General features: G+C 54.6%; 1 protein-coding gene across 1 annotated transcript; it reads right to left on the reverse strand.

Annotated features, from left to right (window-relative positions):
- Window positions 1-1,663: 1,663 nt before the first annotated feature.
- On the reverse strand, window positions 1,664-15,450 carry ENO1 (enolase 1). The gene is made up of 11 exons (XM_080691728.1): window positions 15,287-15,450; window positions 12,644-12,739; window positions 11,438-11,496; window positions 8,058-8,127; window positions 7,511-7,644; window positions 6,821-7,043; window positions 5,597-5,794; window positions 3,570-3,771; window positions 3,174-3,282; window positions 2,971-3,029; window positions 1,664-1,946 (listed from the first exon to the last, which is right to left on the reverse strand). The coding sequence occupies exons 1-11, from the start codon at window positions 15,369-15,371 to the stop codon at window positions 1,877-1,879; spliced, it is 1,305 nt and encodes a 434-aa protein (XP_080547854.1). The 5' UTR covers window positions 15,372-15,450; the 3' UTR covers window positions 1,664-1,876.
- Between the last annotated feature and the right edge of the window lie 206 nt (window positions 15,451-15,656).

Genomic DNA, 15,656 nt, shown 5'->3' on the forward strand with positions numbered 1-15,656 from the left:
CCCTGCTTCATGGGCTCCCTCCTGGCCGAGATGAGCTGTGAACGCCCATGTCCACCAGAGGGCGCCCCAGTCCCCAGCGTGCCCGCTTTAGGACTCTATGAACACTGGAGTGGTGCGCATGCGCGCCTAGATCCCAGTGCTTGGGACGACCGCAGGCTCGAGGGAAACCTTAGCAATTCGGCCAGGCCCTGTTACTAATTAAAATGACAAAACAAATAAATAGGACTGGAGGTGCAGCTCAGAGGCTGGATGCCTCTGGGTTCAATCACAGGACCTCAAATTCCACCTTTCACTATTATTTTTGTGGTAGTGGGGTGGAACCCAGGGGCTTTTCTACCTCCGAGCCACACTCCCAGATCTATTTTATACCTTTTGAAACAGGGTCTAAGAGCCTAAGTAAGCCGAGGCTGGCTTTGAACCTGTGCGATCCTACTGTCTCAGCCTCCCAAGCGCAGGGATTACAAGTGTGCGCCCAGCCATCTTTCATTTTAAAAAGATACATATCCCAGCAGGGCGTAGTGGTGCATGCATGTAATCCCCGTATTTGAAGGCTGAGACAGGAGGATTGCAGGTTCCAGACCACCCTCAGCATTTGAGTGAGGTCCCTTGCAACTCAGTGAGACCTTGTTTCCAAATAAAATACAAAAATAGGTCTGGGGGTGTATCTCAGAGGCAGAATGCTCCTAGGGTCCATCGCTGGTATCATACAAAGGTTCTTGTGGGGCTGGGGATGGAACCCAGGGGCATTAGATCTGAGCTACACCCTCTGTCCTATATTTTATTATTTTGAAACCTCGGGTCCTACCGGTCGCAAAGGGCCTAAGTAGCTGAGGCTGTGCGCGAACTGTTATCTGTGACCCTCGTCTCAGCTTCCTGAATGTTGAGATTACAAGCGTGCGCCACCACGCCCGGCACGCAGGTCTTTTTTTTAAAAAATTTGAAACAGCGTCACACTGAGTTGCTGAGGCTGGCCTTGAACCTGTGATTCTGTCTCAGCCTAAGTACTAAAATTACAGGTGTGCGCCACCACAGCCAGCAATATTAAGGTTATATATCTGCACTGAGGTTAACTACACATACCTTTGAGTACCTGAAATAAGGTTAGGAAAACTGACGAATTATTTTTTTGGTACCGGGGATTGAACCCCAGAGGCACCCTACCACCTGGCGACCACCTCAGACCATCCACCCACCCATGGCACAGGGGATCTTAGCCAGGGCATCCTACCCTGAGCCACACCCCCAGCCCTATTTTATTTGAAAACAGGGTCTCACTTGAGCCTCACTACTTGCTGAGGCTGGCCTTAAACCTGTGTCCTCTTGTCTCAGCCTCCCAAGTACTGGGAATACAGGCATGCGCCATGGTGCCCAGCTCAGAGCTGCTCTCAGCCACTGTTCCTGCTCCGCGCTCTGGCCTTTCCCAGGGTGGACTTGGTCTCGCAGGCGTCCCTCTGGCTTGGAGAGGCGTTTGGCCGTGTGCCCAGGCACCTCCAGATCACTGGGAACACGTGTGCTCAGAGCCCCTGCTGTCCGCCCGCCCGCCCAGCTCCCTCTACCTCGGGTCCTTCTCCCTGGCCTCCTAGGCTTGCCCCCACCCAGGGCCCCAGAACAGCAGACACAAAGTCGGGGGCGCTGGTCTGCACACCGGAGCACAGGGTTCTCGTGGTCACCAAGGCTTTTATTTTTCACACAAGACCACTGCTGGAGGCTACCTCAGAAATGACACTGGAGGGACACATGGCTCCGGACACTCGCTGGAGAGGCCCGGGGGAGGAGCAGTGGCCGGGCCGAGCTCTGCAGGCCGAAAGAGGCATGGCGGGGGAGGGAGCTAGCTACGGCGCAGGCTGGCAGCAGGCAGGGTCTAACGGCCCGCGGCTCACTTAGCCAGGGGGTTTCTGAAGTTCCGGCCCGCAAACCTCGCCTTGCTGCCCAGCTCCTCCTCGATTCTTGGAAACCACGAAGATAGAGAGAAGGAGAAAGGCCAAGTCAAATCACGGTGCAGCACAGAAGCTCTCCCAGCCTCTGACCGTCAAGGCACAGCGCTGCTGCTCCCCCCAGGAAGCCGGGACCCACACCCCGGGCTTCTCCAACTTACTATTATTGCTACGTTTTGTGTACTGGGGATGGAGCCAAGGAGCACCCCCTGCCCTATTTTTTATTCTTTATTTTTAAACAGGGTCTCACAGAGTTGCAGAGGGCCTCGCTAAGTAGCTGAGGCTGGCCGCAAACCTGGGATCCTCCTGTCTCAGCCTCCCAGGAACTGCGATTAAAGGCTTGCGCCACCATGCCCCGTTTCCTCCAATGTATTCTTGAACCCTCTAAGCTAGTGCTCCTGAGATGCCGGGAATTGAGGAACACCCACTTCCCTCTTCTCCAGTACCCTCCCTTGTCCACTGACAGCCCCCCCTCCACTAATTCCTCAAGTGCACAGTAGAATGCCAGGGATGCCAATCTAGTTTTTTTTTTTTTGGGGGGGGGAGAAACTGGGGAATTGAACCCAGAGGCATTTTACCCAAGCAACACCACCCCAGCCATTTTTTATTTGGAAATAAGGGCTCACTAGCTGAGGCTATCGGAGAACCTGCAATCCTCCTGTCTCAGCCTCCCAGGTACTGAGATTACAGGCATGAGCCACCATGCCGGGCTTCAAGCTACCTTTTTTTTGGTAATGGGATGGAACCCAGGGGCATTCTACCTCCAAGCTACACCCCCAGCCCTATTTCTTATTTCTCATTTTGAAGCAGGATCTGAGTTGCAAAGGGCCTCACTAAGTAGCCGAGGCTTGTCTGCGAACTGCGAGCCTCATGTCTCAGCCTCCCACATGCTGAGATTCCAAGCATGGGCTGCCATGCCCGGATCAGGGTAAAGTCTTGAAGGATAATATGGGAAAACTTATGAAATGGCTGCCCCTCTTCCTACAACTTATAAAAGTGCACACTCCCGCATACCCCCACCCCAGGCGCCCTGTACCTGAGGAGCTGGTTGTACTTGGCCAGGCGCTCCGATCGGCAGGGCGCGCCCGTCTTGATCTGGAGGAAGGAAAGGCTGCGTCAGCTCGCCGTGGACACCCAGTCCCCGTGGGCGAGCGGAGGAGCAGGGCGGACACGAGAAGGGCTCCCGGGGGGGGGGGGGGGGGGAAGCAGAGGGGGCCCTCCAGGGAGCCGAGATCTCACCTGCCCAGTGCAGAGCCCCACCACCAGGTCAGCAATGAAGGTATCCTCTGTCTCCCCGGAGCGATGGGACACCATGACGCCCCAGCCATTGGACTGGGCCAGCTTGCACCTGGAAGCCAGGACACACCAGGGCACGACGTGACCCCGTGTCCTGCCACCTCCCGGGCCACCCGCAGCGGGAGCTAAGGCTTCCCACCCGCCCGTGCAGAGGTCCAGCCTCTGACGGAGCCTTCACAGCATCTGCCCGCTGAGTCTGGCTCTCCGTGTAGAATGAGGTCACAGGGCAGCCCCAGGCCACCTCTGCCCGGCACCCAGCCCCTGCGGCCACGGCAAGGCCGGGGAGCAGCCAGAGGCGGGCCAGCTGGGCTCAAGCCCCGAGGGCTGGGCAGCACTCACGCCTGCAGGGACTCGGTCACCGAGCCGATCTGGTTGACTTTGAGCAGGAGGCAGTTGCAGGACTTCTCGCTCGCGGCCTTGGCGATGCGCTTGGGGTTGGTGACCGTGAGATCGTCGCCCACCACCTGGATGCCAGCGGTGCTGGTGAACTTCTGCCACGCCTCCCAGTCGTCCTGGTCAAAGGGGTCCTCGATGGACACCACTGAGGGGAGAAAGAGAGCCGGGCCTTAGCTCCTGGAGACTGCCGCCACCTGCAGCTCCGAGCAGGCATCACCTAGCTGCCCAGGCGGTTTGAATTGAAGGCCAGTGAGAATAAGCAGCAAGCCGTGGCTCAGGTGTACAAGGAGGCGTGCGTGCAGCCCAGTGGTACAGCGCTTGCCTCGCGCACACGAGGCCCCGGGTTCCCATACAGGCCTGCAATCCCAGCGCTTGGGAGGCTGAGACAGGCGATCGCAGGTTTGAAGCCAGCCTCAGCAAGTAGTGGGGCTGTCCCTGGCAACTTAGCAAGACGGTTTCTTTTTCTTTTCCTTGCTGTACTGGGGATGGAACCCAGGGGCATTCTACCTCCAAGCTACATCCCCAGCCCTGTTTTTTATTTTTAAACAGGGTCTCACTGAATTGCAAAGGGCCTACGTAGTAGCTGAGGCTGTATAGGAACCGCGATCCTCCAGTCTCAGCCTCCCGAATGCTGGGATTACAAGTGTGCGTCACCATGCCTGGCTCTGTGTGTGTGTGTGTGTGTGTGTGTGTGTGTGTGTGTGTGTGTGTGTTACTTGGGGTGGAATCCAGGGGCTTTTCTACCTCCGGGCTATACTCCCAGACCTATTTTATACTTTATTTGGAAACAGGGTCTCACTAAGTTGCTGAGAGCCTCACTCAGTAGCTGAGGCTGGCTTCGAACCTGTGCGATCCTCCTGTCTCAGCCTCCCACGCGCGGGGATTACAAATGTATGCCATCATGCCTGGCTGAGACTGTTTCTAAAAAAATAAATAAATAATAGTAATAAAAGGGGCTGACAGTGTAGCATGGGGGAAAAATGATTCTAGGTTCAATCCCCAGCACCATAAATAAATAAAAAATTTAAAATGCATGAAGAGGCCGGGCGTGGTGGCGCACGCTTGTAATCCCCGCGCTTGGGAGGAGGATCGTTCAGGTTCGAAGCCAGCTGCGCATGCTGGCTTAGGAGACCCTGTTTCCAAATAAAAATATAAAAATAGGTCTGGGAGTGTAGACCAGAGGTAGAAGGGCTTCAAGGAACCCCAGTACCACCAAAAATAAAAAAAACAAATAAATAAATAAACAAAATGCATGAAGAGAACATCTGTAATTCCAGTATGTAGGAAGCTGAGATACAAGATCGCAAGGTCAGCCTCAGCAACTTACTGAGACATTATTTCAAAGCAAAAAACAAAAAAAGGAGCCGGGCGCGGTGGCCACGCTTGCAATCCCCTGCTTGGGATGCGGAGACAGGAGGATCGCGCTGGTTCTGAGCCAGCCTCGCTGGCTTAAGAGACCCTGTTTCCAAATAAAAAGTATAAAATAGGTCTGGTAGTGTAGCCCAGAGGCAGAAGGGCTTCCAGGAACCCCAGTATCACCAAAAAAACCCAAAACAAAACAAAAAACCAACCAACAAACAAAAAAACTTAGTGAGACCCTGTTTCAAAATAAAAAATAGGGCTGGGGGTGTAGCTCAGTTCAGTAGTTGTATAGTTACATACACAAAGCCACCCCAGGCATGAATACCTGGACGTAGGTATGGTTAAGTGCACGAGCTCTGAGCAGCCTTCAGGCCTAAACCCCTAGTGCCCTTGGGCATGTTGCTAGGCCAGCGGTGCCTCAGTTTCCTCCCCTGTCAAACGCAGCGACAGCCCTCTCCGGTGGCGCCACAGCAGGGCAGGGCCCAGTTCACCGGAGGCCAGCTGTGGCTGTCGGGGCCTCCCTGTGGGGGTCCGTCCAGTGTTCGGGGTCCTGCACTGTGGCTGCTCACGATGTGCGCCCCCACAGCAGGCCCCGCCCCGGCACTCACCTGGGTAGTTCTTGATGAAGGACTTGTACAGGTCGGCCAGCTGGTCGGGCGTGATGTACCTGCTGGCGTCGTCGGGGGACTTGAAGTCCAGGTCGTACTTCCCGGATCTGTAGAACTCGGAGGCGGCCACGTCCATGCCGATGACGATCTTGTCCGTGTAGCCAGCCTTCTCGATGGCGTTCTTCAGCAGCTCCAGGGCTGCAGAGAGAGAGGGGCAAGTGTGGGGGCAGGTGGACGGGCAGGCCTGCCCTTGGGCAGCTGCCGCGCGGGGACCGCATGGAGGCGGCGGAGGCGGCTCTGGCCCGGGCTGCAGGCTCTGAGGGGGCAGTCACTCTTTCCTGCTCTGGAGCAAGAAAGCATTGGCCAGGTCCCTGGGGCATCACTAAGTAAACAACTCTTGTTGTTCCTAGCTGATGGTGTCCTTTCTCATAGACAAATGATTGTGAATTTAGTGCCAAGACAGTGACAGGGATGAGCTGGTGCCAGTTGTCCAAGAATGGCTTTAAATAGAGCTGAGGCTAGCCGGGCGTGGTGGCGCACGCTTGTAATCCCAGCATTTGGGAGGCTGAGACTGGAGAATCGCGGTTCACGGACAGCCTCAGCTACTTAGTGAGGCCCTTCGCAACTTAGACCTGGTTTCAAAATAAAGAATGAAAAAATTGGGCAGGGGGTGTAGCTCAGAGTTTCCACCCCCAGACCTGCCAAAAAAAAAAAAAAAAAAAAAAAAAAAAAAAAAAAAAAAGCTGAGGCTGGGATCCCAGAGGGAAGATCGAGGGCCAGCACCATGGCCAGGCGGCTCTGCCTCCCAAGTCCTGGAATTACAGGCATGTACCACCACACCAGGCCTGGAAACCCTTCTACCTCCGGGCTACACTCCCAGACCTATTTTTATATTTTTATTTGGAAACAGGGTCTCTTAAGCCAGCGCGGCTGGCTTCGAACCTGCGCGATCCTCCTGTCTCCGCCTCCCAAGCGCGGGGATTACAAGCGTGCGCCACCACGCCCAGCGCAGTGTATATTTTAATAACGCTGGTGGCACATTGTATTTCTGTGTAGATCTGATCTCAAACCTTCCCCAGTGCTGGGTGAGGAGGAGAAGGGACCGAGCCTGCAGCCAGCTGCGATAACTCAGCAGTCCGCTCGAGTCAAAGCAAGAAGGAAATTCCCTGCTGCGGTTTAAAGGCAGCTCCACGCGCAGCAAGCCCGCCGCAGGGTGGCGCTGACCTTCCTTGTTCTCCAGGATGTTAGGGGCGAAGCCGCCCTCGTCGCCCACGTTGGTGGCGTCCTTGCCGTACTTCTCCTTGATCACGTTCTTCAGGGTGTGGTAGACCTCGGCGCCGATGCGCATGGCCTCCCTGAAGCTGGCCGCGCCCACGGGGAGGATCATGAACTCCTGCATGGCCAGCTTGTTGCCGGCGTGGGAGCCACCATTGATCACGTTGAAAGCCTGGGGGCAGAGGGAGGCATGGCGGTGCCGTCCAGGGCGGCCGCGGGACGCACCCGAGGCCTCCTCTCTTGGTACTGGGGACTGAACCCAGGGATGCTCCACCTCCTCACACCTCTAGGCCTTTTTATTTTGACAGTCTCGCTAAGTTGCTGAGGCTGCCTCACACCTTCGATTCTCCCGCCTCAGCCTCCCAAGGACTGGGAGTACAGGCATGCGGCACTGCGCCCGGCGCCCGGTCTCCTGCGAGCAGCGACATTTACCGTCGAAGCATGGCTGCTACATGGGCTTGCGCTCAGTGCTGCTGCCCTCCCAGCCCAGGCTCAGATAAAGGACAGGAGGCAGCAGGCCCTAAGTTAAGCCTTCAGAACCCCTCCCATCCATCCACCTGACCGGCACCACGTGCTTAAGAAATCCCAGCCAGGAGAGCTGGCCGCCTGCCCACTGGCCCAGGAACCCGAGCCGCTCACCGGGACCGGCAGGATGACCTCGGGGTTGCCAGCCAAGTCAGCGATGTGGCGGTACAGGGGCACCCCCTTCTCCACGGCGCCGGCTTTGCAGACAGCAAGGGACACCCCCAGGATGGCATTCGCACCAAACTTAGCTACAACAGAAGAAGTAACGTGAAGGCGCCGCGGACTCACCAGCCTCCTGCCAGCGCTCGGAGCGGGCCCTGCTTCGGCCACTTCACCTCGGCGTGAATTTTTTTTTTTTTTTTTGGGGCACTGGAATTTGAACCCAGGGGTGTCCTACTCCTGAGATAGGTGAATTCTTATGGCAAAGCAAGGTAACGGAGGGCCAGGCTGTCTCTGTTGAGGGTTCCTCGTTACAGATCATCTAGTTCCTTCTCACAAGACTTCTTTTTCCTGGTACCAGGAACTGAGCTTAGGGGCCATTCTACCCGAGCTTCACCCAGCCCCGCCTCGCCGGGCTCTAAGTGTGCGCCGCCACGCCTGGCTTTCCGTGGTTCCAGGAGACCCCGCCTCCCCCAGCGACGGGTCCCCTGAGGACACTTACATTTATTTTCGGTTCCGTCCATCTCGATCATCAGCTTGTCGATCTTCTCCTGCTCCACGACGTTCAGCTTCTGCGGGGAGGGGGGCGGGGGGCAGGTGAGGCTGGGGGACGGGCACTGCCGCCCACATGACCTTTGCCCCCCCGCCAGGAAATGTGTCAAACTTTGGAACCGTGTGAAGTCAAATCGATCCCATGTTCTATGTTTCATTAAAAACAGTTTGTGTGCGGGGTACTGGAGACTGAACGCAGGGGAATTTGACCTCTGAACTACAACCCTAGATCTATCTATTTTAAAACAGGGTGTCTGTCATTAAGGTGCTCAGGCTGGCCTCACACCTGCCATCTGCCTGTCCTAGGATTACAGGCATCTGCCATCATGCCAGCTTCTATGCCTGTTTTATGGGCAGAAAAGGGGCTGGAGTTAAACCTTTAGAGGATACGTGTGTATATGTACATGCATGTGCCTGCACACTCGCACACATGCACAATAGGGTAGGGGTAAGAACAAGAGTAAATGAGGAAGCCAGGTGTAGTGGTGTGCGCTCGTAACCCCAGCATTTGGGAGGCTGAGACCGGAGGATCGCGGTTCGAGGACAGCCTCAGCTACTTAGTGAGGCCCTGTTTCAAAATAAAGAATAAAAAAATAGGGCTGGGGGTGTAGCTTGGAGGTCGAATGCCCCTGGGTTCCACCCCCAGACCCATAAAAAATCATAAACGAGGGAAGACACTTATTTAGTGTTATCAGGCCATTTCTTTTGGCCAATAGAGGCTCTTGTCCACCTTGGGAGCCCAAGGTCGCATCATACACAAGATAGACTTGGCTGGCACCTGCTACATTTAGGCCATTATTACCAACAGGAGCAACTCTTATGGGTAAGAAAAAAAATCACAAGGCCCATTGTTCCCGAGGAGCCGGGCCTGCAAAGGCGGCTCTGTGGCTGCCTCTTGGCTAATACCAACAAAGACAGATCTCTGACCTCAGATGGAACATTTGATGTTTGCAGGTCGTCCAAAATTATTTAGCAAAACATGTGCTGACTGGTATATATTTTTGGTGAGACTATAATAAAACAGGTGTCTTGAAAACTGGCTCAGTATATTTTAGATTAAAAAAAAATCAGCATTACTTGAAAAATTTCATAGTTCAATAATACATGATTTTATATAATAAAGTTCTTTATATAAAAACTAAAATACAGCAGAGTGCACACTTGTAACCTCAGTACTTGGGAGACTGAGACAGGAGGATCTGGGTTCGCAGTCAGCCCCTGCTACTTAGTGAGGCCCTGTTTCAAAATAAGGAATAAAAAAGCAGAGCCGGGCGTGGTGGCGCACGCTTGTAATCCCAGCATTTGGGAGGCTGAGACTGGAGGATCGTGGTTTGTGGACAGCCTCAGCTACTTGTGAGACTCTCTGCAACTCAGTGAGACCGGTTTCAAAATAAAGAATATAAGGCAGGGGGATATAGATCAGATGTAGATTGCCCCAGGGTTCCATCCCCAGACCTGCAAACAAAACAAAACAAAACAAAACAAAACAAACTGGGCGTGATGACACATGCTTATAATCCTAGGACTTGGGAGACCGAGACAGAAGGATCACAGGTTCAAAGACAGCCTCAACAAGGAGCGAAGTGAGACCGACAAATCTAGCAAGATCCTGTTCTAAAATAAAATCAAAAGCTAGGACTGAGGGAGGGAGAATAGCTTGGAGGTAGAATGCCCCTGGTCCAGTCCCCAGCAGCAAACAAAAAGCCCAAACACCAGCCAGGTACAGCGCTGTGCACGCCACCCAGCACTGGCTTCACCCAGTACTTGAGAAGCCAGGACAGGAGAATGGTAGGTTTGAGACCAGCCTCAGCCACCTGGTGAGACCTTGTTTCTTGATTAAAAAATAAAAAGGCCTGGCGATGGGGATACTCTACCTCTGCACCAGAGGGTAAAACAAAAACCGCACACACACGGGAATAATCCCATCATGGCGTGTTAATAGTTTGGCATCCTTCACTGTTTTAACAGGGCAATACTGGCAAAAGCAAGCAGGCACCCCACGGACGGCTCGAGGCCAGTTCTCACAAGAAGCCCAGTGTCTCTCAGGGGAAGCCCGCTCAGCACCTACCTACGCCAGGTACGAAGGGACAAAGAACCAGGTGTGCAGAGCGCCCGGGAGACCGAGCAGAGGAGCAGACTGGTAATGAGGAACTTCAGCTGGCAGGGACCAATTAGAGGGTGAAAAAACACCCAGGCCACAATAAGCGAGCTGGGCAGACGAGGGAGCCGTCGCGCCCCACCATACACAGCGCGGCGGGCCAGGCGAGCCAAGGCTGGGTGGGTGGGCTGCGTGCCGGGCAGCGCTAGGCAGCCGCCCGCATCTGGGGCGATGGGTGTCGTGGTGGGGGCGAGGGGCTGGCTATGGAGGGCAAGACTCCAGGGAGCGAAGTAAAGGGGGCAGCAATTACCGAGGACGGTGGGTTGGCAGAACCCCCTCCACTTTCACGTTTCATGTACTCAAGTTACAAGAAAGATTTATTTTTTTGGTGCTGGGGATTGAATCCAGGGACATTTTAGCTCTGAGCTATACCTCCAGCCCCTTTTCACTTATTTGGAAACAAGGTCTCACTAAGTTGTGGAGGGCCACACTAAATTGCTGAGGCTGGCTGAGAACCTGCGACCATCCTGCCTGCCTCCCGAGGACTACTCTCAGGTGTGTTGCCACTGTCTGGCTCCAATGAATTTTTGGATTACAAGCGTGTGCCACCACGCACAGCCAATGAATATTTTTTTTGTGGTTCTGGGGACAGAACCCAGGGACATTCCATCTCTGAGCTATACCCCCTGCCCTATTTTTTCTCTTTTTTGAAACAGGGTCTCAATAAGTTGGGGAGGGCCTCAGGCTGAGACAGGAGGATCACAGGTTCAAGGACAGCCTCAGCAACTTACAGTGAGGTTTTCCATAATTCAGTATGACCCTGTTTTAAATTTTAAAAAACAAAAACAAAAAACAGGGCTGGGGTAGAGATCAGGGGTAGAATGTCCCCGGGTCCAATCGCCATTACCACACAAACACACACGTGCTCTGCACCTTAAAATCTGGGGCTGTGGCTCAGCGGCCTCACCGCCTAGTACATGTAAGGCCCCAGTGTTGCAGGGAAAAATACCAAGGGCTCAGGCACCCCCTTGTCACTCGGTCCGACTGCAGGCACCACACCGAGGGGCGCAGGAAGGGGCAGGTTAGACTGGGTCCTGCGTGCAGGCTCTCATGCACAACGGTCGCCCCTGGCACCTACAGCTCTCAGAGCAAGCCCTCGTGAACCCAGAAAAGGCCCTGGGCCTCGCCCCGGCGGCCCTGATATGCTTTAGTTACCGGGAAGCAGGTCCTACCTTGCTAACCAGGGCAGGTGCAATAGATTTATTGATGTGCTCAACAGCCTTTGAGACACCTGGAAGGAACAATCAAATCAAATTACTGACACGAGTTGCCGGGTGCCGGCGTGAGCGGCACCGCTGGCTGGAGAACTGCTGGACGCCCAGGGCCCAAAGACCTCCTGGCAGGCCCCACGATCCCACCCGGCTCCCCTGCAGCCGGCCTTTGTAGCCCGGCTGAGCGCCCTGCCCTCGCCTAGGCCTGAGGGCCGCAAGCCACACGAGGAACAACCAGTTGGGAATTATCTGAGGCAGGTTAGTTTGCAGTCCATGCACAGGAAACGCTGTGAACTAGAGCCTGTTACCTGCGTGCACAGGGCCGGAGCCAGGAACTCATTAACATACTTAACGGGCCTGGAGACGCCTGCCCGGCGGAGGTGGGCAGAAGGGACAGAGAAGGGAGAAGAGATGAGAAGAGGCTGTGAGGGAGACGAGGGGAGCGAGGGCAGGAGAGTCGGTGGCAGTGCCCACCGCGAGGGACCGGAGAAGGTGCTGTGCAGGCCACTCAATGAGGGCAGCGTGTGTGTGTAGACAAATGTGACAGGTGCGTGGGACGCGTGGCCTTCCTACAAGCCTCCCCCTGTTCCTGCCCCCTTCCCCGGGGCTTCCTGAGACTCTGTCCTGAAGCTGCTAGCACTACAGATGTGCTACACATCTGTTGATGATCGAGTAAGGTTCTCTGCCTTCCCCCCAAAGAACCACCCGCTCCGGCCCTTCTGTCAAGAAGGCATGGTCTACCCTGACCACAGGTCCTATCTCCAGAAAGGCCGACAAGCCATCTGCACACAGTGTGCAGAGGCTGGCTGCCCGTCAGTCCACAAAAACCTGCCCGCGCTGCCCGTCTAGGCTCTGGTGGATGGAGGGTCTCACTAGACCCCCCCTCGACTCTCGAGCCGGGAGGGCCAGGGGTCCCCGAAGGCCCAGATGCTCTGGGGGAGGAGAGACTGGTCTCTGGTGTTAAGTCACAGCTCTCTCCTCACGCTCGGGCTCCGTGGCCTAGCCAGGAAGGGGCGCATCTCCCAGATTGGACACAAACTGCAACGGGAAGGAGCGCTAGAGCTCCTGCCCGCTCCCGGGCTCGCCCACGGGCGGCACGAACCCATCTGTCAGGCCCACACCCAGGAGCAGGGATCTGGGGGGGGGGGGGGGGGAGAGACGCCTTACCCTTCCCCAGGAAGCGAGTCTTGTCATTGTCTCTGAGCTCTAGGGCCTCGTAGATGCCAGTGGAGGCCCCGCTGGGCACGGCGGCTCGGAAGAGACCTGGAAGAGGACAATTGTTGAGAAGCAGCGAAAGTAGAAGCCCAAGCTGCCCCCCCCACACCGCCATCTGTCACGAGAAACACCGTCACGCCTTTCTACCGACAGGGCAGCTCAAGTGGCCCGGTCTTCCAGTACTTTACATTTTATAATTCTCCAGTGCAGACCCACTGCAAAGGAGTCCCTAGTTTAAAACCCACCAGCCAGGCGTGATGGCCCATGCCCGTAATCCCAGTACTTGGGAAGCTGAGACAGGAGGATCAGGGGCTCAAGGACAGGCACAGCAGCTTAGTGAGACAGCTTCAAAATAAAAACCAAAAGGGGCTGGGGGTGCAGTGCAGAGACAGAGTGCCCCGGGCTCAATCCCAGCACCAAAAAAATAAAAGTTTAAGTGATAAAACCAAAAGCTATAGAAACATAAAACATTTAATCATTTTTAAGTGTTTCAGAGCCGGGCATGGTGGTGCACGCTTGTAATCCCTGCGCTTGGGAGGCTGAGACAGGAGGATCGCACGGGTTCGAAGCCAGCCTCAGCTACTTGGTGAGGCTCTCAGCAACTTAGTGAGACCCTGTTTCCAAAAATAGGTCTGGGAGTATAGCCCGGAGGCAGAAAGCCTCTGGGTTCCACCCCCAGTACCACCAAAAGACAATAATAATAAATAAAAAATATATATAAAGTGTTTCAAAGACAATGTCATATTTCCAAAAATCCTCTATATTTGGGGTTATTTACGTATTTTATTTTTGTGGTACTAGGAATGGATATTCCTATTTTTTATTCTTTAAATATTCTTTAAATATTTTTTATTCTTTAATTTGAAACAGGGCCTCACTAAGTAGCTGAGGCTGTCCGTGAACCGCAATCCTCCTGTCTCAGCCTCCCAAATGCTGGAATTACAAGTGTGCGCCACCATGCCCAGCTTGGGTCTTTATTGTTTTTGAGGTGGCAGTGGAGATTAAACCCAGGGGCATTCTACCTCCAAGCTACACCTCCAGTCCTATTTTTTATTCTTTATTTTGAAAGAGTGTCCCTAAATTCAGATGGCCTCCCTAAGTTGCTGAGGTTGGCCACAAGCCTGTGATCCTCCCGTCTCAGCCTCCCTAAGGGCAGGCCACCATGCCCAGCTCCTTTTCCTTTTGGTTAAAGTCATTTAGGTTTGCAAATGGAAATTTCCACCCACTGACTAGCCCATCTCATAAATGAAAGGCCATCGCAGTCTCCCAGAGAAGCGCTGGTCTTCGCCGTTTAAGACCCAGGCCCAGAAGAAACCCGCGTGCCCAAGGCAGCGAATGGTGCAGGCAGAGCTCAGAGGCCTTCGTGGATGAAGCCCCTTTTCCTTGGAAGACTCAGGCTCCTTCTGTTCCGGGAAGCAGGCGGGGCAGGGGGCGGGAAGGGAAGGGCTGTTGCTGTGGCAGGCCTGTGAGTCACAGGCGTGACTCAGCTCTGCCGGCAGGTCTGGTGAGCTCTGCTGAGCTCCTCTGCTCAGGGACTCTGCCTGAGGCTGCTTCTCCAGCCGCGCCCAGCATGCCCATGAAGGAAACCGCTGGGCCGTGCAGCAGGTGACCCGCGGATACAGGGCACCAGCCTTCTTCTGGAAATGAAAGAGGCTCTACTCCCACTGCGCCCATGCCCACCGGCAATCCCAACATTTGGGAGGCTGAGACAGGAGGGTCGGGGTTCGTGGACAGGCTCAGCTACTGAGTTAGGGCCCATGCAACTCAGTAAGACCCTGTTTCCAAAGAAATTATAAAATAGGGCTGGGTGTGTAGCCCAGAGGTAGAATGTCCCTGAGTTCCACCCCCCAGTACCACACACACAAAAAATCTTAATTTAATAAATAAAAAATAGGGCTGAGAGTATAGCTTGGAGGGAGGTAGAATGTCCCTGGGTCCAATCCCCAGTATTGAAAAAAAAAAAGTCCGCATTGTTTTGGGTTTTATTTTTTTGTTTTGTTTCCCCATGGGGAAACTCTTCCTAGAGGGACTTAAGAGCCTCTGGACTGTCCCAGAGCCCAAGAGTAACCCTGTCCCTGACTGCGGGATCTCCAGACACAAGACAAGAGCTGCCCTATCCCCTGCGTATCTGGTAACAGCTGGCTGTGCCGCCTGGGGATGGGAAGGAGGTCTCAAGGCTTCGCCTAAGTTCCTGGCCGCCCTGGGAGCCAGCGCTCCTCCTGTTTTAAATACCACGAAGCTGTGAGACCAGGACTCACGGCCCTGTTTTTGATTCTTTTATTCCTTCTTCTTTTTGGGTACCGGGGATGGAACCCAGGAGCATTCTACCTCTGAGCTACACCCCCAGCCCTATTATTATCATCATTATTATTATGTGTGTGTGTGTGTGTGTGTGTGTGTGTGTGTGTGTGTAAAACCCAGGGGCTTTCTACCTCCAGGCTATACTCCCAGACCTATTTTATATTTTATTTGCAAACGGTCTCATTAAGTTGCTGAGAGCCCTCACTGGGGTTACAAGCGTGTGCCCCCACGCCCGGCTGGAGGCGGCTTTTACACGGGCACACACAGGCCCATGGGAAGCGAGACGGCACGTACCTTTGGAGGTATAGAGATCGACCTCAACAGTGGGGTTCCCACGGGAGTCGAAGATCTCTCTGGCGTGGATCTTGAGGATGGACATGGCGAGTTTCTGTGGGGAGACACAGTTGTGATTTTCCACAAACCGCCACACGGCACCAGCGCATTTGTTCAAGGGGTCGCTTTTTAGGGTTCCCGGACTGCAAAGAATCCGCTCTGACTACAGGGTGGACCTGAGGGCTGCTTGGTGGGGAAACGCACTGGAAGGCAGTGGGAGCTGCCACACCGGAAGGAGGCTGGAGGCCAAGGGGGGGCCTGCAAGTTCAAGGCCAGTGTGGACAACTAAGCAAGACTGGAACTAAAAAAAAAAAGGCGGCTTGGGCTGCAG

The sequence above is a fragment of the Muscardinus avellanarius genome (assembly GCF_963383645.1).
Source record: "Muscardinus avellanarius genome assembly, chromosome: 3".
NCBI lineage: Eukaryota > Metazoa > Chordata > Mammalia > Rodentia > Gliridae > Muscardinus > Muscardinus avellanarius.

Coding starts and splice junctions, on each gene's coding strand:
- ENO1 (XM_080691728.1), bottom strand. CDS start 15,371: ATGTCCATCCTCAAGATCCACGCCAGAGAGATCTTCGACTCCCGTGGG. Junction 12,740..15,286: donor CGATCTCTATACCTCCAAAG/GTACGTGCCGTC, acceptor GTCCTCTTCCAG/GTCTCTTCCGAGCCGCCGTG. Junction 3,772..5,596: donor CTTCATCAAGAACTACCCAG/GTGAGTGCCGGG, acceptor TTCTCCCCTCAG/TGGTGTCCATCGAGGACCCC.